The sequence below is a fragment of the Protomyctophum parallelum genome, assembly GCF_964188405.1.
Source record: "Protomyctophum parallelum genome assembly, chromosome: 23".
Taxonomy (NCBI): domain Eukaryota; kingdom Metazoa; phylum Chordata; class Actinopteri; order Myctophiformes; family Myctophidae; genus Protomyctophum; species Protomyctophum parallelum.
In genome coordinates this window covers 18,414,911-18,440,881 of record NC_139715.1, presented here as the reverse complement: position 1 = coordinate 18,440,881, position 25,971 = coordinate 18,414,911, and the positions used below count along the sequence as shown (strand labels likewise).

At 46.1% G+C, this 25,971-nt stretch overlaps 2 protein-coding genes across 2 annotated transcripts; one reads left to right on the top strand and one right to left on the bottom strand.

Annotated features, from left to right (window-relative positions):
- On the bottom strand, nt 1-25,291 carry LOC310854200 (ras-related protein Rap-2a-like). Its single transcript, XM_083758739.1, has 2 exons — nt 24,966-25,291; nt 1-736 (listed from the first exon to the last, which is right to left on the bottom strand). The coding sequence occupies exons 1-2, from the start codon at nt 25,277-25,279 to the stop codon at nt 499-501; spliced, it is 552 nt and encodes a 183-aa protein (XP_083614865.1). The 5' UTR covers nt 25,280-25,291; the 3' UTR covers nt 1-498.
- Nucleotides 14,274-16,331, top strand: LOC310854318 (long-chain-fatty-acid--CoA ligase ACSBG2-like; the record flags this gene model as incomplete). The annotated part of the gene is made up of 1 exon (XM_083758915.1): nt 14,274-16,331. One exon carries the CDS (start codon nt 14,274-14,276, stop codon nt 16,329-16,331), a length of 2,058 nt encoding a protein of 685 aa, XP_083615041.1.
- Nucleotides 25,292-25,971: the final 680 nt, after the last annotated feature.

Genomic DNA, 25,971 nt, shown 5'->3' with positions numbered 1-25,971 from the left:
CTATTGCTAGCCTGGGCAGCATTCCTTTTCGGGTATATGATCTAGTCGGGAGCGGATGATACCGTTATTTCATGTTGTAGTCATTGTTTTGTAGTCATCATGCCGGAAACCCTCAAACCAGATAACCTAGAATACCTTTCCAATAAAAGCATGACTCGCTCTCTCGTAGCCTGCGATGAGAATAGAATTTCCAAGTGGGATGACAAATATAGGGGTATACAGACCCTAAATAGTCTCTGGAAAGTACACTCACATTCCTATTTTAGAAATCAGCGAAGCTACGCCGCATCAAGGCGTTTTATTGGGAAGCCATTATTCTTTCCGGTTTGAGCGAAAGGAAGTTCTGGTTTGAGGGTTCCGGAGCTGATGACTTCAAAACAATGACTACAACATGACGTAACGATATCGTCCGCTCCCGACCGGATCACACGGCAACTCAGTAACACCGACCGGGCTTTCCTCCGAGGTGGAAGGAAAGCCCGGTGACGCGAGGTTGGGCTATTGCAGGCTGCACGCGGGGCAGCAGGCGTCTTGGCGGTCGGGCAGCGGCATGAAGTCCATCTGCCGGACGATCTCGGTGAACAGCTCGTCCACCATGCTCTTGCTCTTGGCCGACGTCTCCATGAAGGGGCAGCCCCACGCCTCGGCCAGCGCCGCGCCCTCCCCGGGCGACACTTCCCGCTCGCCCTCCAGGTCCACCTTGTTGCCCACCAGCACCACCGGCACCTGCTGGTACCTGAGGAGAGGGGGGGTGGGGGACAGATGGAGAGAGAGAGAGAGAGAGAGAGAGAGAGAAAGAGTCAAGCATCAGTAGGGATGTATTTCACTTGCCCACGTAGGTACGAGCAGTGATAGCCTCGCGTAGCTAGCAATAATCTTCCCTTGCAATGCATATTGCCCCAGGCAGATAAAGTCTGGCCCGTCTCAATTGTGGGAGGACTTCACGGACCCGAAGTAGCGTAGGACCAACCAGTTTCGTCTGGATACAGGTTGCAAATATGGGGGGGGGGGGGGGCAATAATCCTATTTAAACTGGGAACCCCCCAGGCCCCACCCTGACAAGCACTTGGAATGTAGGAGTCGAGGCATTACATTTTCCGTTCTACAGATACTGTAAATGTTGTGAAAATAGCCGAAGTTGTAGATCGGCAATTTTCTCATTGTTATAGTATTAAATCTTTTTTTTATATTTCCTTTGGCTTAAATAGGCTATATCTTTCTTTTGACAAGTTGGCCAAACATTGGCTTTTTTATAGTATTGTTTGTCTTTGTGAGGCTTTAAAAGGGTCTTAAAACCTTGTTTGGGTCAGGGGCCCACCATTCTTCGGGTGTTTTCAGCTACTTGTGTGTGCGTGTGTTGTGTATTGTCTGTTCTTTACCCACCACAGCGGCCTCGAGCCTATGGGCAGCTATAAAAGCAGGGCTGGTAGCAGCATGCTGTGCTGCTGTGTGAGGCGCCGAGCAGTTTTATTTAAGTACTTAAACCCTCTAGTCTTGAGTCTTTGAGTAACAACTGCACCAAATCTCTTGTGACATATTTTGTGCTTGTGGACCATCTATGGCCGGGCCCCGTGGATCATGTTCCCTTCCTTTCCCCCTTGTTTTCTTGCATCGTGTGACACCATTTCCCATATAGATGGGATTTTTATATAGTCTGTATCCCTTTTATGACCATATATGGACATTCATGTACCCGTCTGTTTGTGTGCCTTTTATTCCCATAGATGGAGTTCTATGTGATGCATAGCCAAATAAGGAGTCCAGGTAAGTCGATGACATCAGTAGTACTATGACATATTGATGACACCAGGGTACTCCATATATGGGAAATGTACACACACACTTGAAGTCAGTCTGTCCCATATACAGTATGCATGACCATACATGAGCATAGCTGTCAGATATGTGGGTCTGGACCACCATGGCCTATATATGGGCGTATCGGGTCATGTCTGAGGCATAGCGACGTGTTTTTATAGTGAAAGCATACAATATAATATCATATATCATGACAATTACTCTGTTCTCTGTTTTGGCCATAGTGCGTTGCTTATTTTGGTGATTGGTACCAGTCATTTCTGCTCACATTTAACCCATTCTGACCTGAGATCAGATTCATACGAGGTTTCCACTGGACACACGCCGGTCTGACGAACCCATTCTGACCTGAGATCAGATTCTAAAAATGTCAGTCGTTCTTCGATTTAAAAAAAAAATAGCAGACCTACAAGCTCGTATCGCGCCACTCGGTGGCGCGATATGAGCTTGTAGATCTGCTATTTTTAAATAGCTAAAGCATAACATGATGCTGACACCAAAATGGGTGCCCGGTCAGAATGGGTTAAAGTAATTTCGGTTCACAAAGCCAATGCATTTTTTTTCTTTCATTATGCTTCAAGGTTCCAATGCCAAAATCAATGAAATCGTTTATCTCAATAATTTGCATGATGATAAATGGTGTGAGTGAAATGTCAGGATGGTGCCGCCTGCTCCTTGGCACAGAGATGCTGAGACGATGCCAGATGTTTCCTCCCATGAGTCAGCACTGTGTGCCTCTCTCTAGCAACACAGCAGCCGATCAATAGAGCAGCCACACCATGCACTTAGCAATGACTGATAGCACGGCCTATTAGCCTCATACATGCTGCGATCTTTGGAATCATTCCATTACCCTTTGTTCTTGTTGTTGTTGTAACTTGATAGTATCTCATGGCGTACACACGAGGACTTCAAATCCCAAATTATACAACACAGGTCGTTTCGAGGAAGCAATCTGATTGGTTGAAGTATAGCCGTCTAGCCGGGCTTCAAACGAGCATGACGGAACGCCTACATCAAAACATAAAAATCAGCTGTGCTGAGTCTCGCTGCTCTCCCAGAGGCGTATTTTGTAAAGCAATTTTCTAGGGACATTTTCGGCCATAGTGGCTACATCTGTCATAAAAAATCACACCCGTGTGAAGTGAGGGGGCGCGGAAACTCCCCCCTGTCAGGTGAGGTCAGTCCGTTGCTCTCCCCAGATTGGCGGAGGGAAATGTAGGCTAGAGCACACACAAACTTGACGATCTACAAGCTCACAATGCGTCACACAAAGTGTTTAATCTGCTCCTCATTTTGCTTGGGAACCAGAGTCCATAGGGGTCATCACCATGCTGGCCTGTGGCGGACATTTTTGTAAAAGAAATTGCCACAGACATACACCATTTGTGGACAATATTATTACCATACACACATAATTATAGCTAACCCTGAATGACCATAAGATCTCTGTAACTCTGGGTGTTCAAATGGAACCAAATGCACCCTTGCGGGTCTGTAGCTCTGGTCCATAGCCTTCTACTGCTTCAGTATAAGGCTATGGGACTTTCGGTTTTAAATCTCAAATCGAAATCAGACCAGCCTCTCCTCTTTAGCGTAAATAAAAATAATGTTTTTGCTAAAACCAAAACAAAGGCGGATTGTGTCATTAGAAAGCCTACTTTCCTTAGTGGACGCACTCTGAGCCCCCCACCACATGTGTAGATTAAAATACGGTCAAAATGAACATAAGAGGACGTCGGCTGGTACTAGAATGCTTGAATTTTATATAGGCAAAAAGATTGTACAGAAAAATGCAATTAATTAGTTTGGTTAGTCAATGGCACATACGGCAAAACTAGGCTGAGCCTTTCTTCTTCTCAATGTAAACAACAATAACAAAGCCCGCCTTGGTTCCCCGGATATCCGGTGATAAACACAAATGCATCATGGGATATGCAGTTCAACTTATAATTCGTTTCTTAGTAAGCAATATCAATCGCAATGAACACATTTAACTGTTATGCAATATAAACATTACACAAATGAACTGTAACCTAAATTAAGTTACAACAACATGTACTATAAACGGTACTTTTTGGCCAGAAAGGGATTTTTTTTCACCGGAGGAAATATATTCTCTATGAGGCAGTTCTCTGGGCAATATCGGTAGAGGGCACATTGGAGTAACTAAAAGTATTATTTTTTTCCGGTAGAAACAAAATCCCCTTTTGGCCAAAAAGTACCGTTTATACGTGGTGGTGGGGGGCTCAGAGTGCGTCCACTAAGGAAAGTAGGCTTTCTAATGACACAACCCGCCTTTGTTTTGGTGAGTAGCAAAAACGTTCTTTTTATTTACGCTAAAGAGGAGAGGCTGGTCTGATTTCGATTTGTGTGCAGCCACCTTAAGAGGTCCTTGCAAATAAAACATTTGAGAACCACTAGTACTAGTTGGATGAAAATTCATTCAGTCAATTCGTGCTCTAGTTCAGCGGTCTGTTTGTGGGTCTGTGACTCTGTGTCCCCAATGGTCCTTGAGAGGGTTCCCCAGCTAAATGCTTGAGAGTTACGAACCAAATGGACACTTACAGGCCTGTAACTCTGCAGAGAGTGTATACAAAATGTAACCGAATGGACCCTTACTGGTCTGTAAGGGTATCTCACGGAGTGTCCGTGTGGGCCTATATAAACGCACACATAAGTGGAAGTAAATAAAAAGGTCTGTGAACGTCCGTTCTACTACTGTAGCTGAACCGCAAGCACAAAACATCACGCGTCCCCCCTCTTGTCTCTGGCAGAAGAACATTAGCTTTATTCAATTATTCAACAGTCTGTGTTCCATTACTGTCCCGTCAGCCTCCGTCGTTCCCTTGTATCGACGGCCGCCTCAGAGAACGGTTAGGATGGGAATCGTCAGCGACCACTTATCAGTTTATCAGTCAAAAGACATGCTTATAGTGCATGATAGGGGCGACGTACCGGTATATAGCTTTAGCCCATTTTGGGAGGGAACCCCTTTTGGTGTTTTTAAGCGTTACGTTATACTTTAGCTATTGAAAAATAGCAGATCTACAAGCTCATGAGCTACGAGCTACGAGCTACTTTCAGAATCAGAAGACATCAGGTCTAAATTAATAAAATAAAATAAAATAAAATAAAATAAAATGAAATGAAAGAAAAGAAAAAGACTACGCCTCCCATCGGCGGTCGCTGCACTAAGTGCTTCATTGATCATACTCCAGAGAAGTAGACCAAAGTGCACTAGCTGTTCAAGAGGCTGTGGTTATTTTTAAACTCGTTTGTTTCTTATTAAGCTAATTGGCATTTTCATCGCAGACCAATCCTACGGCGCATCACAACTACATGCTGAGATACGCAGGAACTCCTGGGAGAGATAGTTCCTGATGTGTCCTAACGACGAGGGTCTACACACACACACACACACACACACACACACACACACACACACACACACACACACACACACACACACATCCCTCTCCTGGGGTTTTTTAAGGTCAAGATATATACACACAGAGATGACAGTTATCTGCAGCAGCAGCCACCCCCACCCACTCCCTCCTCCTCCTCTTTCCCACACACATACACATACGGTAATCATGCACTCTCACATGTACTGTACAAGCACTATCCGTCCTCTGGCCTACTATGTACTGTATGTCCACTCTGTCACTTCCACACTGGTAGAACGCAGCGGGACACACAGCTGGGTGTCCATAGCATCTCTTATACCCCCCACTCTCTCTCTCTCTCTCTTGCTGCATTCACACGGGCAGATGCAAAGATACAGGGCTCCATTTTCGTCACCGCTAAACCCCATATCCCTAAACTTCTTTGCCTTTTTTTACTATTTTGAAAAACATTTTTGAATAGTTCAACTAGCCAATCTACATTGACACGTTGTGAGCTTGTAGACTGGCCATTTTAACTATTCAAAAATGTTTAGCAAAATAGTCAAAAAGGCAAAGAAGTTTAGGTATAAGGGGTTTAGCGGTGACGAAAATGGAGCCCATAGTCTCTACCATTCATTGTCAATGAAAGCCAGTGACGTGAAGATGCAAAGATGCATCCGACGTTTGTATAGCTGCTGAAAAAGCTGCAAAGCTACAAAAAACGTTGAGCTGGTTTCATTTTCAGATATACACACAGATTTACAATTTAGGCATTTAGCGGATGCTCTTAATCCAGAGCGACTTACATTAAGCAAGAACAAAACATATGGCGATACATCATATACATAAAGACTAGTTATCATGAAATGCTATTTACAAAGCTACAAATATGCTGTGTCGCTTTGCATCTTTTGCATCTGCCCGTGTGAACGCAGCATTTGAGTCCCTCTATCCCTCTCTCTCTCTCCCAAGTATACGGGCATAAAAGGGGCACAGCCTGACAGGTACAGAAACCTCCATATATGGGCATGACAGGGACAGACGGACACAGACAACAAGTGTCGCATAACCGGATGGGCACTCAACATTTATATTCTTTAAATTTCTTTTGATTGTACGAACTGCTCACAGACTTACACACGCAGACGGACAGGGGTGAAAACATACCGGGAATTGCCGAAGTATGACAGCAGCCCTCCTTCACACATCACCGGGTATGGACTCATTTCTTGTATATGGTCAAGAAGATGGGTTTGATTATCTTAACTCTTTTGCAAGTGGTCGGGGTGTACTGGGAGGAGCTCAGTACTGGGACCTTACAGTCCGGTGGGTCACACTTCTCTTTTGGGAGGGGGAGTAGGTGTAACGGTGACTTCAGTCTCAGCTCCGTGAGGCTGTTGGGGGCAGTGTTGTTTTCGGCGACTAAAACTAAGACGAAAAATGTTTGTCGACTACCGAAGAAAACTAAATGTAAACTAAATGAAAACTAAGCTATGATGACTAAAACTAAGACTAAATATACTGACAATTTCGTCAACAAATAAAAACTAGACTAAAATGTTAGGAAGGGACTAGTGTTCAAGAGATTTAGTATAAGTCATTTTACACTTTACACTGAAAATAGCAGATCTACAAGCTCGACGCGTTGTGTGCTTGTAGATCGGCTATTTTCAGCATGTGTAAAAACAGTCCTTACGACGTCATCAGTGCCCACCAAAGTCGACTAAATCAACTGAAGATTTAGTCGACTAAAACTAGACTAACACCAACACATTCCAGGTGACTAAAATGTGACTAAAACTAAATTAAAACTATTCCAAAGACTATGGCTAAAACTAAAATCAAAATTTGCTGCCAAAAACAACACTGGTTGGGGGGGATGCTGGGTGAGCCTGCCCGAGACATACACGGCTTTAACCAGCACTGGGCATAACATAAACAACTTCCTGAATCCTATCCAAGTTCCCCCATAGAAATACACTGTGAATCACACGCACTCGCACAACACTGACAGCGAGTCAGCGGCGGCCGCATGGTCCAAGTGCCTGCTCTATTTGAGGCTTTTTTATTCCCCGTGGCCGGCGGCCCAAAACGGTTCGCGGCCCCCCGTGGGCCGCGACGCGGCCCACCGGGGACGTGCACTATCGCAGCCCGCGGCTAGCAGACTACCTGCTGTGATAAATCTCGCTACAACTCTGTTCACCCACGCGAGCCAAGACATGCTCACATGCGCACACACACACACACACACACACACACACACACACACACACACACACACACAGGCCTTCTTTCACAAGACCCAAGACACGCTCACATGCACACACAAACACACTTACAGTATACACACCCCCAGAAACATTGTATCTCCGTATTACGTACTCAAGTACAGTCAAATTGATCTTAAGTGCAGTACTTGATTAAATGTACTTACTTACTAGTTTCCACCACTGTCTATTTCATATTTAACTCCTTGAACCCTAGGATCCCTATTGTGGGAGGGACATTCGCCGAAAATAGACAATCTACAAGGTTGCAACGTGTTGCGGCATGGCACATTGTGAGCTTGTAGATCGGCTAAGAGACGGGGTGCATACTTAGTTTAGACTAGTCATTGGTTAGACATGGGTTAAGGTTAGGTTTAGGTGTGCTGCCCCGTGGGAGGTTAGGTTTAGGGTGAGGGTTTGAGATAGGTTGTAGTTGTAGGACTAATGACTGGTCTAACCCAATGACTAGTCTAAACTAAGTACTGTCTAAACTAAGTACTGCACCCGAAGAGACTGAGGTAAACAGAAGCCAATTCCGTTCCGTTTGACTAATAATAGAGGTTTTAAGTGGCTAATCGTTTGAAAGTGTAAAAAAAAAGGATATGCAAGCTCACCACCCATCGTGATATAACGCATTGTGAGCTTGTAGATCTGGTGTTTCCACCACTTTTGCCTATAATAACATGCCCAAAATAGGGAGGCAAGTTTGAAATAGTTGTTGGTTTTTACAAATATTGAACCAATAGTATTAACAAGAGCATGTGACTAAATAAGAACTACATTGGGAATCCATTGGAACACAGGCAGGTTCTTTTTTTATATAATGAATGAAGCGCTTTACAATGGTCCATTCATTCATACATTGGGAGGGGAAGCGGCGAACAGTCGGCGACAGCGTCCTCACTTCCCACATTCACACACCAATGGTGGCGAGCTAGCACCGACCGACTCATTGGAGGCAATGTAGGGTTCAGTGTCTTGCCCAAAGACACTTCGACATGTGGACAGGAGGAGCCGGGGATTCGGACCGCCGACCCAGGGATCATTGGGCGGCCTGCTCTACCCCCTGAGCCACACATTTATTTCCTATAACGGACATGCAAGGTTTTCACCCAACAGCGTCGATATACTGTACATTCATGCACACACACACACACACACACACACACACACACACACACACACACACACACACACACACACACACACATACACACACACACACACACACACACACATACACACACACACACACACACACACACACACATACACACACACACACACACACACACACACACACAGACACACACACACACACACACACACAGACAAACCAATTATGAGAGAACATCAAGCCCCCCCCCCCCACAGCCCTGCAGCATATGTTGTTAATTAGCAGTGAGAGTGCTGCACACTGTCTGACAGCTATATGCTTAATGTATGTGCGCGGAGCCACACGTTTGCAGAGCAGCGCACAAATCAAATCACACGCACCAGCAGCTGCCACGCCAAACCCTGCATGCGCTTCGTCCCAGGAGACTGTACATGATACACATAATGTGTACTTGCATACTTATTTTTGTATTTCCGTTTTATCCGTGTCGTGTTTTGTGGTATTTTAGGTTTTAGTGTTGCATGACCAGGGTCTGAGGATGTGATTGATAGATAGATAGATAGATAGATAGATAGATAGATAGATAGATAGATAGATAGATAGATAGATAGATAGATAGATAGATAGATAGATAGGGACACAGCCATAATTACTGGATGGAGGCATTCATTTCCAACTTGTATCGTTCCAAGTAGGCCCAACGGGCACCACTCTAGAACCCTAAACCCATTCTGGGCGGGAACCTCTTTTGGTGTTTTAAGCATTATGTTGTACTTTAGCTATTGAAAAATAGCAGATCTAGGTCTGCTATTTTTGGAAAATCGTGAAAATATGGCGCAAATCTTTGAATATATATTCTTTCAGAGCGAATGTTTTTCACTCAAATCTTTGCTTCTGGGGGGGGGGGGGGGGGTCCCTGGAACAACATATTTTCAGATGGGGGTCGGCGGCCAATTACAGATAATATTGGGGGTCCTTGACATGAAAATGTTTGAGAATGACTGACATAGAAACAGGTTTTTTTCAGAAAACGGTCAGGATTTAAAAGACATTTGTAGAATCGTTCCCAGGTCAAAATGGGTTACTACTAGTAAACCCTACAGGCCCTATTAGGCCTACTGCATCTACCGGTGTCTCTCAGGGGTGAAAGGAGAGATGTACGTTCCTCTGCCTCCCCCATGCAGCTCTGTTTACATCCTAGACACATTGCGCCTTATACGTAGGCTCTTTAAAAAAACGCTGAAAACACTGGCACTGGCGTTTGAATTAAATCATTAATACCTGACACTCAAAGAGTTAACACTTACAGCACGTAGGACGCCTGAGAACGTCATAGGATACCGAACGTAGAGTTCTAAGGACGTCTGAGGACGTCCTAGCGACATCCCAGCGATGCGGGGCGAGATATTAATATTCAGAATTTTTCCTATTTATTTTTTTGGCATTTCGCTTTTCGCTTGCCGTATGCTAACGCTCAGTGCAACTATTAGCTTATTATTGACTCCCACGTTAGCGAGACGGAAAGAATGACTCGTAGCTCCTAATCCAGGGCGCTCTCCGTGGTGATGAATAGAGCGATATGCTGGCGCTTATTTTCTGCTCCTCATCCGTCTCTCCCGCAAAATATGAACGCTTTTTGGAGCGTAAAACAATATATTAAGATGATCGGGGATGTTGAGGTCACTTTGTAAAGTCAACTTTTTTAGGAAAGTGTTTCCGGTTCATGGCTTTCAAAGTAAAAGCGATCAGACACCTCCGGTATTCTATAGCCTATATTTTGAAGGCAGTCGGCGTACTCAATGTGTTAAGGATCTAGAGCGAGTGATACACGCTTTTATTACAACTCGCCTTGATTATTGCAATGCCCTCTACGCCGGCATCACTCAAGCCTCCCTCTCCCGCCTTCAACTTGTTCAGAATGCTGCCGCACGACTTTTAACAGGAACCCGGAAATATGAATATAATATCACTCCCGTTTTAGCTGCACTCCACTGGCTCCCAGTACGTTTTAGAATCCATTTTAAGATTTTATTGTTTGTTTTTAAATCTATAAATGGATCAGCGCCAGTTTATGTTTCCGATCTCCAAAAACCCTATGTTCCATCTAGATCACTGAGGTCAGCCAACCAAATGCTCCTTGTACCCCAAGGCAAGGTGTGAGAGAAGAGGGCACCGAGCCTTTTCAGTCATTGCTCCTAAACTGTGGAAGCAGCTTCCTAGCCGCGTCAGGCTGGCTCCAACACTACCTGTTTTTAAAACACATCTTAAAACTCATTTCTATTCCCTGGCTTTCGATGGTCCAACATGCGCTGCTCCCGGTTATGGTTAGGTTAGGGATTGAGGTTTCGGATCAATAGTATGTCGAAACTAAAGCCTGTCCCCGTATATATGCAGTATAGGAGGACCTTTTCAGCCTGACAAAATTTTTCCACAATTTGTTGTGTAAAATGTACTTTTTGCTACTCCTACAGTGATTGTCCAAAACTCACACACTATTTAGGTAAAAGAATCAAAAGATAGACAAAAGTAAAATCGCAATATAACTTAAACCCAGGATAACACATGACATTAACCCATTCAGGGGGGAACCCCTTTTGGTGTTTTAACTACAGTAAGCATTATGTTATACTTAAGCTACAAGCAGATCTAGCGCGCCACTCTTTTTTTTTTAATCGTGAAAATGCGCCACAGATCTTAGAATATATATTCTTTCAGAAGACTTTGTTTTTATTTCGACGTCAGGCCTAATTTAAAGCGTTACATGAGCATGTGAACATGTGTCTTGTCAGATTGGTCTGATTCCATTCTTAAGACTTACAAAGACTTAAGACTCAGGTTGTCTCACAGTTTGGCCCGTTTTGCACGAAATACAACTTGAACCCAATCCCACAAAACCAACGAAGAACGCCACCCCAAAATTTGTTTTGTGAATATGTCCATTTGTTCGTCATCCTGTCTCTCAGACACCGCTGGACAGATGGTTGTGAAACTTTGCATGCACACATTTAGGGCTGGGCGATATGACAAAATCTCATATCACGATATAGAATTTATTTTATCACGATAACGATATACTCACGATATAGAATATTTTTTACGATACCTATTTTTTTATCTAAAAGAATTGATTTTTGTTCAGGTCGAGTACTTTACTGTACTTGGGCTGTACTGTACTGTACTGTACTGTACTGTACTGTACTGTACTGTACTGTACTGTACTGTACTGTACTGTACTGTACAAGCTCTCCTCCCTGGCCTCTGTCTGTGTTAGGCTGCACAACAGTGACACTTGTTGGTGACAATAGTTATGCTATTTCCGTGCTCGGATACAGGGACAGGGACACACATAGCTGTCTATAATGGTTGCACCACTCAAAAAACAATTAAATTCACATTAATTATTAACACTAATTATATGAATATAATACTGATGCCCTTCCCATGCACAGACAGGCCCAAAGCAAGTACAAAATATTACAAAATAAAATGTATAATAATAATTAGAGGCTGAACTCAATTGTTCAGCCTCTGTAGACATTTTTAAAGCACAGCTCAAGACCCACTTCTACAACATTGCTTTTAATTGATCTTTTATTTTTTGTTATTCATGTCCTCACTGTATTGCATTACTGCTTGTTTTTTAATGTCGTTGCCTTGCTTTTCTTTTTTTCTCCATTGCTCTGTAAAGCACTTTGAGAGCTGCATTTCATGTCATGAAAGGTGCTATACAAATAACGTTTTATTAGTATTATTAATAATAATTATTATTATTATGACAATTAAAAAGAAAAAAGAAAGAAATAAGACGTTGCCATTCAGACACAAAAGTACAGGCCTGTGTCTGCATTAAATTGGCTTAAGGAAAAAATAAATATCTCATGTCAGTTTGTCACTACAGTTGTTTCAGTTCATTTAAGCTCTGTATAGGGAATCAACATGTTCTGTTGTAGTTATAGTTTAGTTTGTTAAAGACGTTGGGCAGCTTAACGATGTTTAATTGACTACAGGCGATAGAGTGAGAGAGAACGCGATCTTGTCGTCAACTCTCCATGCCCAGCTGTGCGTAGGATATGGGAGTCTGGGACGAGTGGGGCTTTTTCTTTTCCTTTTTTTTGATGATCACAACAAAGTCAGCGTCTTGTGTTGTTGTTGTAAGCTGTTGCTGAATTAAGGACTTTTCAAATGGAATAATTTATTTGGAACAATAAAACAAGAGACACGCAGCAGGAGGACTGCACAGGTAAGAGGAACCTTGGAAGAAGTTTGCAGTGCACCCGACGACGGACAAGCTTATTGTTCAACTGTGTAAAACATGCGTGGCTCACGCAATTTATCAATTTGACCCAACATGAAACCTGCATTTATAACAGTGAATGACCGGTTACTTTAGGGCGCGTTCGGAAATAGCGCACTAGGCGGACTGTGCATTGTGCAATGCAAACTGATAGATGAGTTCGCTCTGGTGTGGTATTTCCGAACGTGCCCCTTACACCGCTCTGAATCTCGTCAGCCATCATCTCCCTTCATGTAATCAAAACCACTTCCATATCCATACAATGGAAGACGTTGCCCCTCTTTTAGGTGCAAGCACCACCTCGGCTTGTGTTGTGGTCGTGTTGGCCTGCTTAGAGTATATAATAGAGAAGACATCCGAAAGGTGTTCGCTCACTGTTTTCAGTGCGCGCGGTGGGCTGCTGGGCATGCCGTATATAAGCGCTGTGACGTAAAATACTGCCGTAAAGCGAAACGGCGATATAAGCGATATAGCTTTTTTTTCGTGATAGACATTTTCTATCGAAAATACGATATATATCGTCATATCGCCCAGCCCTACACACATTACATGCAAAGTTCACATGGCTCAATTGTTCAACTCTATCTAATTGTGGCAATGCTATATAACAGGCTGTTTCACGTTTAGGTCATCCCCCCCCTCCCCCCCAGCTACTCTTATAGGTGAGACAGGGTGAGACACTCAAATGGTGCACGCCATGCATAGCTGAAGGTCCCCGTTGGGTACCAGCCTATTTGGGAACGATGCAAACCAGTCTGACGCAAATAGGGAACGCATGCCCCACACCCTGCTATGCAATACCCATTATACCCATTGTAACGCATGCCCCACACCCTGCTATGCAATACCCATTATACCCATTGTAACCGTCTGTCTCCCTTTTGTGCCCATATATGGAGATTTCTGTATCTGTCATCTGCCTGTGTCCTTTTTATGCACATTTATGGAGGTCTATCTGTCTGCCCTTCTACCTCTCATGCCCATATAAGGATATACTGTATGTCCCTGATGTCATTGGGCCCCGGGACCCGGTCTAACTAAGGAAGTGGTGAGCATGCGCACAAATCAGCATCGTTGGGCGACGCTTCGTGACGTGATGTCACTGTTCTGACATCACGCACACACAACGTATATAAGCATTAACTAACTTTGGTGACTTCAAAAACATTCTACTTACCTAATCGATGAGTCGACAGAGCCAGACAGCAGAGCAAAATAGCAGAGAACGTGGAAAGAGAATAAGGAGAAACGATAACGAAACGGAAAGGCACGACAGAGCAAGAAAGGTGAGGCGAGAGATCACACAGAGCAGCACAAGATCACCTGTAGGTGCGAAGAGCCAAACAAGCAGTCCACAAGCCCTCATCTGAACGTGACCGTGAGCCATGATGATGGAAGCAACACCCACTGAGACAGGCCCGGCGGGCCTGTCGACGTCCGCGGGCAGCGGGGAGGTGACGCTGAGGATGGAGGAGTCCGGCATGGCCGCTGAAGAGCCGCTGACGGTGTACAAGATGTTCACCTCGGCCGTGGAGCGCTTTGGCAACTTCAAAGCCCTGGGCTGGAAGCTAGACGAGCAGTGGAGCTTCCTCAACTACACGGAATACTACTATGAGTGTTGCACGGCCGCCAAGAGCTTCCTCAAGCTGGGGCTGGAGCGCTACCATGGCGTGGGCATCCTGGGCTTCAACTCCCCAGAGTGGGTCATCTCGGACGTCGGTGCCATTCTGGCGGGAGGGTTCGCGGCGGGCATCTACGCCACCAACTCCCCCGAGGCGTGCCAGTACGTGGCGGACAACTGCCAGGCCAACGTGCTCATGGTGGAGAACCACGAGCAGCTCCAGAAGATCCTGGAGGTCCGTGACCGGCTGCCGCACCTGAAGGCCGTCGTCCAGTACAAAGGCGACCTGGAGGAGGCGCTGAAAGAGAAGAGGCCGAATCTAGACCTTTACACGTGGGAGGAGTTCATGGCGCTGGGGCGTGGCGAGCCGGACGGCCCGCTGGATGCCGTCATCGCCAGTCAGAAGCCCAACCAGTGCTGCACGCTCATCTACACCTCAGGCACCACGGGGCAGCCCAAAGGAGTCATGCTCAGCCACGACAACCTGACGTGGTCGGCTTATGCCCAGAAGTGCCATGTGCCTCTGGAGGACGCCACTGAAGTCTCCCAGGAGTCCATGGTCAGCTACCTGCCACTCAGCCACATCGCCGCGCAGATGATCGACATCTGGAACCCGATCAAGATCGGTGCGTGCGTGTACTTCGCGCAGCCGGACGCCCTCAAGGGGGGCACCCTGGTGGAGACGCTGAAGGAGGTGCGCCCCACGTTCTTCATGGGCGTGCCCCGCGTCTGGGAGAAGATGGAGGAGAAGATGAAGTCGGCCGGCGCCCAGGCGTCCACCGTGCGCCGGAGGGTGGCCGCCTGGGCCAAGGGCGTGGGGCTGCGCAGCAACCTCAGTAAGATGCAGCCGGAGGAGGCGGCGGCCACCAACCGCTTCAATCGCTTCACCGAGAGCATCGCCAAGAAGCTGGTCTTCAAGAAGGTGCGCAAGGCGCTGGGCCTGGACCGCTGCACCAAGTGCTACACGGGCGCCGCACCCATCTCCAAGGCCACGCAGGAGTTCTTCCTCAGCCTGGACATCCCCGTGCTCGACGTGTTCGGCATGAGCGAACTGACGGGGCCGCACGCCATCAGCCTCCCCGGCGCCTTCCGGCTCGGCAGCTGCGGCCGGGAGATGAACGGCTGCAGGACAAAGATCCTTGGGGGCGAGGGCGAGCTGTGCTTCTGGGGCCGCCATGTGTTCATGGGCTACCTCAACATGCCCGACAAGACACAGGAGGACCTGGACGCCGATGGCTGGCTGCACTCCGGCGACCTGGGCAAGTACGACAAGGACGGCTTCCTCTACATCACCGGGCGCATCAAGGAGCTGATCATCACGGCGGGCGGCGAGAACATCCCGCCTGTGCCCATCGAGGACACCGTGAAGGCGGCCATGCCGCTCGTCAGCAACGCCATGCTGGTCGGTGACCACCGCAGGTTCCTGTCCATGCTGCTCACCATCCGGTCCCAGGTGAACGTGGAGACGGGCGCCCCGGAGGACGAGCTGACGCCCGAGGCCGCCGAGCTGTGCAGGAAGCTCGGCAGCAAGTCCACGTGTGTCTCCCTGATCGCTGGCGGCCAGGACCGTGCCGTCCACGCCGCCATCGCGGAGGCGGTCGCCCAGGTCAACAGGAACGCCACGTCCAACGCCCACCGCATCCAGAAGTGGCTCGTCCTGGACCATGACTTCTCCATCGTCGGCGGGGAGCTGGGTCCGACCATGAAGCTGAAGAGGTCGGTGGTCATGAACATGTACAAGGACCAGATCGAGAGCTTCTATAAGCTGGAGGTGGCGGACTCCACCTCCGATACTCTCGACAACCCCACGTCTCCCAGTTAAGAGCTGCACGCCGTAGGCGATTTGGGGCTGCACAGGGGAGCTGCCAATGCCAAATAACAGAGTGCCCCATGTTAGCCGGGTCCTGTCTAAAACAATACAATAAAAACAACTAGAAAGATGCCATCCTGCGGAATTGCGAGTGTGGTTGCCTATCTCAGGAGTAGTAATACATTTTTTGAAAAAAAATATATATATTCAGTTACGGTTGGTAACGAGGACTAAGGGCATTCTATCCATTATTAAAGTTTGTTTTAGTTTTGTAAACATACAATACAGTTATAGTTAGTTATTGTTTTTTTATTATAGTTTTTGTTCATATTTCGGCCCGGTGACTATTATGCCCGATCGGCGGTTCTGGGCAACCACCTATCCGTGCGACTCGACACCGGGCAGCGTACCCTCTCGGTTCCTCTGTGATGAGTGCGCCGATGTTTGATAAGGTCAGACAGCTTGAGATATGTGCATTACAGATATCCTGAGATATATGGTGGGGACTGGGATTATTATGAAGGGTTGGCGACAGGTTTGTTTACCGAGAATCATTTGAGAACCACCAGAGTAATTAATGCACCTGAGAAGTTGGCACTGGGGTAGTCAGTGTCGAGCTGTAGCACATGTAGCATTCTAACGTGAAACCACCTGAAATTCAACTAAGGGACACCTGACCTAGCCCGGTTTCCAGCCTGATTCGCTGTGTTCTGTGAATTTGTTTTGTCACTTTGAGTAGCAATGTGACAAAACAAATTCACGGAACGGCAGCGAATCAGGCTGGATACACGCTAAAACCAGACCAGGCGTCACTCATTTCTGAGAAAAAATAAGGGATGCCCAAGTTTGTCCCTTAAGGGACATTTCTATTAGATTCCAAACAATGGACAATACCTTATTTCACTTGTGAACGGTTTGCAACCCTAATACATATAGCTTCATTATGAGCCCATTCTATGCAACTACCTCAATGGATTCACTCGAGTGAAGCACTTTCCTTGCACTATAACCCAAGTCTGTTCAACGTCCCTCTCCCTCCACATTATGTTTTCCCAAAACGCCCCGGGTCAAGCAGTTGTTTTCGCAGCTATAGCCCATCTCCACCGAAAGGCCCCCTGGGATACGTAGTTTTCAAAAGTCCCCCACCCTGTTCCCATAGTCAGCGGGCCGTACAGAGCAGACCTCCCTGTTATTAGACACAGCATCAGTGCACCGTGAAAGGCGGTCCGGACCAGAGTGCTTTGAACATATACTCGATAAAAATAATCAAACGTTTTTGACATCCGAGCAAGATCATTAGATTACGAGGAGACTACGCCCCAGATGTTGTGTTCAAGAACCAGCTCATCGACACCGGGTTTATTTGGTTTACTCTATGTGGGCTGACCGCTAACGCTGTTGGCAGATTCTTCAAGGGAAACAAGCGGCCAGGTCTATAAAAACAAGCCCAAAAGAAGAATAATTTTCATCTAAAATGTTCAGGGGGAAAAAATCCTATGCAATCCTATGCCAAATCCTATGCATTTAAAATTTGAAAATGTCCAAAGATCCTACAGATCTACAAGCTCACAACGTGACATGCTGTAAGCTTGCAGAACGGCTATTTTCACTAAGGCCACGGGGAGACATCAAATGTATCTTTTGAGCCTCGAGTTAAGACGTCTGGGAACCATGCTGTGTAGAAGTTCACTTCAGGCAAGCAGGTATATAGCTTCCCTCGAACAAAACAAACTGTGACCGGCCGCGTGAAACATCCGAAAGTTTCACAGATGGCGTTCGTATACTGTACTTGTGTCTGCTTTTTTCGGCTGTACGCGCATAGCCAGCGGCAGTCTCCCTTAAGAGGAGCACAGCTTGTAAAGCTCAGTTTGGCAGAGAGACCGGCTGAACAACTGACAACAACGTGCTTTCACTGACGACACATGGCATAAATAAAATAATACCTCCAGGATTTATTTTTTTGTACAACCACTTTCTTTTCTCACTTTTCTGTACCATAGCCTAATCAGTGGTTCTTGACCGGTGGGACGCGCAGGTACAATAGGAACGCCACCTGTGAAACTTTCGGATGATGACGGTCACATTTTTGTGTTCGCCTTAACCCATTCTGGGCGGGAACCCCTTTTGGTGTTAGCATCATGCTATGCTTTAGCTATTGAAAAATATAGCAGACCTACAAGCTCGTAGCGCGCCACTCGTTGGCGTGCTATGAGCTTGTAGATCTGCTATTTTTGAAAAATCGAAGGACGACTGACATAGGAACAGGTCAAAATGGGTGAAGTGAACTTCTACAGCATGGTTCCCAAGCGTTTTAACTCGAGACTCAAAAGGACCCCCCTGGGTGTCCCAGTGTGATGCACAAGATGACAGTGAAGTGACAATTTAAGAACTTTTAAAGATGGTGCCGTGACTTTCTTCCGCCCTAAAACATGATTATAAGGTATTATTTCTACTAGAATTCGACCGTACCATACTGATACCATACGATGATTTTAAACTATAAGCAGAGGAATGAAAATACACAAGGAAACAAATCAACCAATGTACATACAACAGGCAGGTAAAAGTTAAACAAATGACAAACTCATAGCTAACTTAATGGCAAACAGGTAAAGGAACAGACGATCTAAAGCAGAATGGGGGAACTTACTCAATGCATCGTAATGGAACATCATGGAACAAATAACCAGTTATGGTGGTGCTGCCTCTTCCCACACAAATGTTTGCTCCCTGAGTGCGTCGCAGTCCCGCCCCCTCGAGAGACCCGGAAAATAAATCGCTGTTCATTTTCCTCATAGGCATTTCTTGAAGTATTTATTTAAAGACGGTTACGCCGCGGACAAAGCCAACTTGGATCGTGACAAATCATGACAATGAACACAATATTTTGGGCCGATCAAATCATTAGAAAGAAGAAAATAAAGGCAGGAGACAACACTATTTGTTTTGTTTGATCGGCCCAAAACATTGTGTTCATTGTCATGATTTCTCACGATCCGAGTTGGCTTTGTCCGCGGCGTAACCGTCTTTAAATAAATACTTTAAGAAATGCCTATGGGAAAAATGCATTGGGATTTATTTCCTGGGCCACTCGTTCTGAAAGGGGGAGGGACTGCGACGCTCTATATAGGCCAGGGGGGCAGTCAGCCAGATATTTCGTGAAGCCTCATTTGAAATCGGTAGTTCATATAATGGCCTGTTGTGGCGCTGGACCGGACCCAAAAAGCCCCATAGCTCCATAGAGGCCCATGTATTTTGGCCCAACTTCACCTAGACTGTATTACCTTAATAAACATGGTCATGAATACTTTCTTCTTCCAGTCACTAGTTTAAAGTCTCATTTCTAATGTCATAATATTCTTTTTGGAAAATTATGGTCCCATTAATTAAAAAAATGACCATAAAGAAAAAAAACCATCGCGTATGTTCTGAGGGGCGTGGCTACCATTACAGTCTATGATCGGGATTCCCCTCCCACTCGAGTCAAAATAAAAACCAACGGAGAAGAAGGGGGGAAGTCCCGCCTCGTTGTCTGGGCAGCCAATGACCAGCTGGTATACAAAACGGAGCCAGCCAATGGCCAGCTGGTACCAAAGATGGCGACTTACATCAGGAATTAGCATATTATTACAGGCTTCATTTTACGTTCATGTTAGACCCGGGGAACGCTTTGTCCATATTTTTTACAGTCTATGATATAGGCCCACCACAGGTGCGCCAATTAGGGAAAATGACTAAACCCCGCCCACTCCTGAGTACACTGGTCTTCTCTACACTTTTCCCTACTCACCGTGTGAGGGGCCTTTCTACAACTATACTGCTGCGCCCTGTGTGTGTGGAATGGGGTGTGGCCTAAAATGTGATGTAATTTGCATCACTGTGAAATGTTGCGCAATAACATGGTTTTTCATGCAAATGCAAACTGTACAGTATAGTTGTACAGTAAAGTAGTGCGTTATGTCTGGACAGGCATGCCGCTGGTGTTGTGCATGGTGAGATGTGGGCAAACCGTGTGGTTTGGTAGGAGAATGCGGACAAAGGCAGCCGGATAAACGGGGTGCGTGGGTTTTAATTAGGGTAGCAGGATAGGGGAGGAAGACGTTTTTTCAAAAAGATGTACAGTATTTGTTAAAATGTCGTTTTTACATGCCCACCAGTTCACCCATTTTGGGCGGGAACCCATTTTGTCGTGCATCATGTCGTGCTTTAGCTATTGAAAAATAGCAGATCTACAAGCTCATAGCTTGTAGGTCTGCTATTTTTGAAAAATCGAAGAACGACTGACATTTTTTAAATCTGATCTCAGGTCAGAATGGGTTAATCAGACCAGTGTGTGTCCAGTGGAAACCTTGTATGAATCTGATCTCAGGTCAGAATGGGTCGTATTCAATTGGCGGCCCACGGGCCACATGCGGCCCGCGGAACGCCCCCTTGTGGCCCCTGGAAGATTTTTTTTTTTGGGGGGGGAATAATAAGAGGGCTAATAAAAGTTACAGGTATGGTGTGTGCGATATTAATTGTGAGATTACCCTAATGACGGTAATCATTAAAGGACCACTTTAACCTCACACTCAACCTATCTTCATATAATAGGTCCTCACTAATAATCATGATAAAATGGCACGTTTTTTCTACTCAAAAGAAACCCACCCAACAGTGACATCAATGGAGAATCCAAGCTAATAGAAACTGCAGGCTTTCTAGTCCTGAAAAGTTGCAATGCAATAATGGAAGCCATCGTCATGAAAGGGGGTGGGACATTCAGACCCTTCTGACCCCCCCCTCCCCTCCGGCGACTATGATTTGTGATTTTGTGACAATTATTGCAATATATGTTGCATATATCAGCACTTATTTTCCAATAAAGAGGCACATTCTATATATTCTAACCACTTTCAAAATGGTGCCCATATAATATATCACCCTTTATCCAAGGTGCTTGGATAAGTACACACACACACACACACACACACACACACACACACACACACACACACACACACACACACACACACACACACACACACACACACACACACACACACACACACACACACACACACACACACACACACACACACAACCTCCTGAGCCACTGCCACCCCGCTACGCTACAGTATATGAATACGGGCTATGCCTCGAGACTGTGACAGTGTAACACGGCTGTGCCTCGGGTGTGGGGAAACATTCTAAAAGCGCCGCTTTTTCAATGCAGTAAAGGTGATAAGTGGGGGCTCGTCCGTGCGCCTCTGCGCCACCATAACTAACCTATACGATCTCACATTCCCGGGCACTTGCCAGGGGGGGGGGGGTCCGGCATGGCATTACTTTTTATATGACTATAGCTAATGGAGGCCTGATGTGTTCTTGGCCGACAAGCCCAGCACAATCCCATTAAGTTGTGGTGAGTGGGCACAAAGTTACCGTTAGCTCAGCGTGGGGCTTTCTTTTTTTCCTTTTTTTGTTGTTGACGCTTTGCTGGCTCAGCAGCACCGCTGGGAGGAGGCTGGCTGACCCCGCTAATGGAGACCAGAAGCTGTTTTTTTTTTTCTTTTTTTTTTTTTTCATCAAGAATGGACATGCTGACGATGTGTGTTGTGTAGCCGGTTAAGACCGATATGAGGTTAGGGTCGGGGACTTACGTGGCCGGTTAAGACCGATAATGAGGTTAGGGCCGGGGACTTACGTGGCGGGTTAAGACTGGTGTTAGGGTTAGGAGATTAGGAGTTAGTAATGGTCGGTCAACTCTGCGTTTCCTAATTGCAGCCAGTCGGCTCCAGACGAGCCTGCTGGCGCGATTGCATTCGAGTGATAAGACATACAGACAGACAGACAGACAGACAGACAGACAGACAGACAGACAGACAGACAGACATATTTTATGGGACTCAGTGTGGATGTGTTGATTAATGGAATGATATGATCATGTGATGAAAGCGTGGAACATCAAACCCAGGGAGGGGGGGGGGGGGGGGGGGTCACCGGCTTGATGACTGACAGGTGAGAGACACACAGCTGGACTCTGATTCACACCAGATGAGCACACATAAACACACAGAGAGAGATAGAGAGACAAAGGAAGTGAGAGAGCTCTCTCTCTCTCTTAAATTTTGCTAAATTGATATCCCTGTTAGTATGTGGATTAACATATTCAGCATAATCCAACCAATCGCACTGTATGGCAGTGAGGTTTGGGGTCCACTCGGTCACCATGACTGCACTAGATAGATGGAACAAATTAACATCCCACACCCTGCATGCAGAATTGTGTAGGTCCATATACTAAACATTCAAAGAAAAACACCAAACAACGCAAAGTAGGAATTCATTAACATTAGAAAAAGAACACTAATATTTTGGTTGCACCTTAAATCAAGCCCTCAAGACACACTGAGATCCCAGGCATTGTAATACGAGGAGATGAAACCTCAAAAGAGTCCCTTCTGCCAACTGGTCCTGGGACTTATTGATCACTTAGCCTACCACCCAACAGTGTCCAACCGCAACCACCAAGTTGGAGTCAACCAAATTAGTAAAATAATAATGAATTGCATTTTTGTATTAATTGCATTTTTATAGCGCTATAGCACTAGCACTATAGCTAGTGCTCAAAGCGCTTTACAATGGTTCATTCATACATTGGGAGGTGAAGCGGCGAACAGTCGACGCCAGCTTCCTCACTTCCCACTTTCACACACCAATGGTGGCGAGCTCACACCGACCAATTCATTGGAGGCAATGTAGGGTTCAGTATCTTGCCCAAGGACACTTTGACATAATAAAAGACACCTACAGTATCTGGAACATTGCACCAATTAAACCAATACTCAAAACAAACGTAATTGCTATCTGGCCCTAAAACATGAATATAAACTGTTTACGGTCAAAGATAAAAAGCATAGACAGATCCTGACCAAATACAGAATTGTATTACAAGTTAATGTTTTATTTGTATACATGATATTGTTTTCGTTGTGTTATTGTTTTTCAGTTTCTGCTGCATTTGATGCAATATCCTGTAATTGTTACATTCATGCCAATAAAGCTATTTGAATTTCATAGAGAGAGAGAGAGAGAGAGAGAGAGAGAGAGAGAGAGAGAGAGAGAGAGAGACGCTGAGCAAATGTCATTCAGCTCAGTCTGTGAGATTATTTCAGGTGTAAATCAATGAACACTTTACTGCCAAATCTGGAGTGTCAATTAACCAAGTCAGGAGGCCGGAGCGGCCGAAGGTGAGGGATTATGTTATCGCTCCTGTAATTCCGTCTGTCCGTCTGTCTGTCTGTCTGTCTGTCTGTCTGTCTGTCTGTCTGTCTGTCTGTCTGTCTGTCTGTCCAAGGGAGAACCTCTGCCCCAAATTGTTCTCATGGAGGCACTATAACAGACAAATTCAGATTTTGGTCTATAACTCTTGAACCGTAGGTCTTATACATTTTTTTCCCCCTCTGGGCCGCCCCGAGTGTAGTGGTTTGAGCACATGCCCTTCATACGGAAGGTTGCGGGTTCGAACCCTGCCTGGGGTCGACGTCAGCAAGAGCATGCGGTCGCAGCAGGTTCCCAATAACGCCAAATCAAATGGGTTCTGATCTGAGCCAAGTCTCCTGAGGAGGCGCGTCTGAAGCCCGTCCTGGACGGGGTATCTGGACGTAAGAACAAATCCACCCTTGGAGTATAAAACTTCCCACTTAGGCCACACCCATTTCAAACTAACAAGATTTTTTCTCTCGCAATTTTACGTTTGTGCCAAGCACACTTGTTGCTTCTACTCCTATAGACTTTGTCCAACACTCGCACAAATCTGTACTAATCAAACATCTTTATGGTCACGTCTTACAATGTATTAGCCTACGTATGTACGCATTGAAATGTATACATTACAATGCTTTCTGATTCCCTTCTAACTGACTATGTTAAGCTTTCACGTTTCCAGGAGGGCCCCGTTTTACACAAAATGCCACACATCACAAACAGTGTTTGATTGCCATGAAATGGCGCACATATACACTGCCAGAATAGGCCAAGGACGAATCTCCAACCCCGATATGTTTTACATAAGCCTCACGGTGGCGCTATAACAGCCTGTTTCGTGTTTGGGCCTGTAACTCTTCAACCATATATAGATCATACAATCAAATGTATACCATTTCACGTTTTATTCTAAACAAACACACTTCTGATAATGCTACTCCCTCAATGTTCTCCAAAACTCCTATAAATCGGTACACATTACCTCCGGAGTCATGTGAGATCCAGACAGTCAGATTTAGCAGATTCCATTCCAATTGGGACACAGGCATGAATTGTGCGGGCCCTCTCGGACCTGGCCCCTGGGTAGGCAACCTAGCCTGGCAGGGATTTGCGCTCAGAGCAGCAGCACCTTGCTAGTTTTTTTAATTTATTTATTTGTTTTAGGTGTCAAACTAAAACAAATAAAACCAGGCCTCTGAGTGTAAATCAATACAATTGAACACTTCACTGCAGTGTTTAATTTAACTCTAGCCGGGCACCAATTGGCTCAAAATGTAACTCTGAAAAGACAGGGGGATGCACGTTCACAAATTGCTTTCACACATAAATTGTCACACTCACACACACACACACACACACACACACACACACACACGACACACACTCGACCCCACTCACCTCTTGACTCTGATGATCTGGTCTCGCATGGGCTTGATGTCCTGGAAGCTCTGCTGGTTGACCAGGCTGTAGACCAGGATGAAGCCCTGCCCGTTGCGGATGTACAGGTCGCGCATGGACGCGAACTGCTCCGTGCCCGCCGTGTCCAGGATCTCCAGCACGGACGGCGACGAGTCCACCTCGATCTCCTTGCGGTAGAAGTCCTCGATGGTCGGGTCGTACTTCTCGATGAAGGTCCCGGTGACGAACTGCACGGTGAGGGCGGACTTGCCCACGCCGCCGCTGCCCAGGACCACCACCTTGTACTCGCGCATGATGGTGGTCCCCTCCCCTCCTTTATCCCCCCTTCCTTCAAACTACACGATCCGGTGAAATTCCCCCCCTCATGCAAAAAGAAGGAGACTTATTTCACAAAAAAGTATTGGTGCATTTACGCACGGTGCGCGTGTGCACGCGCGCGCACAGACATACACACACTCAGACACAACGGACAACAACACGCACACACTCTTTCTCAGACCGCAGCAGGCATGACAATAAAAGTAGGCTACCACGGCACCACCACCACCACACAGCCCTCAGAAAGGATCGCGATCCGATCCGGAGAATGATCCTGTCCACCCACACCACTGATGACGATGATGATGGTGCAGAAAATACTCGTCACGCTATCTTCTTCTTCTTCTTTAACGGGAAACGGCTGTAATTCCCTCTCGCCGCCGCCGACACATCGTCATCCATGAATAAGGCGCCGGCGGCCTCTCTCTCTCTCTGGAGTGGCGAATCAAATAAATAATGGATAGCTGGAGGATCAAATGAGAGCCCGACTGCTTATGAGACAGCAGTTGGAGTCATGTTTTCTTCTCTTTCTGTTCCAGGCTGACGCTGCGTTTAGACCGAGCTGTGTGTGTGTGCATGTCTGTGTGACTAGTGTGAATGCTAGAGAAGAATATCGGACTAGCAGTCTGGTCTGGTCTGGTCTGGTCCACGCCTCTATAGAAAGCCG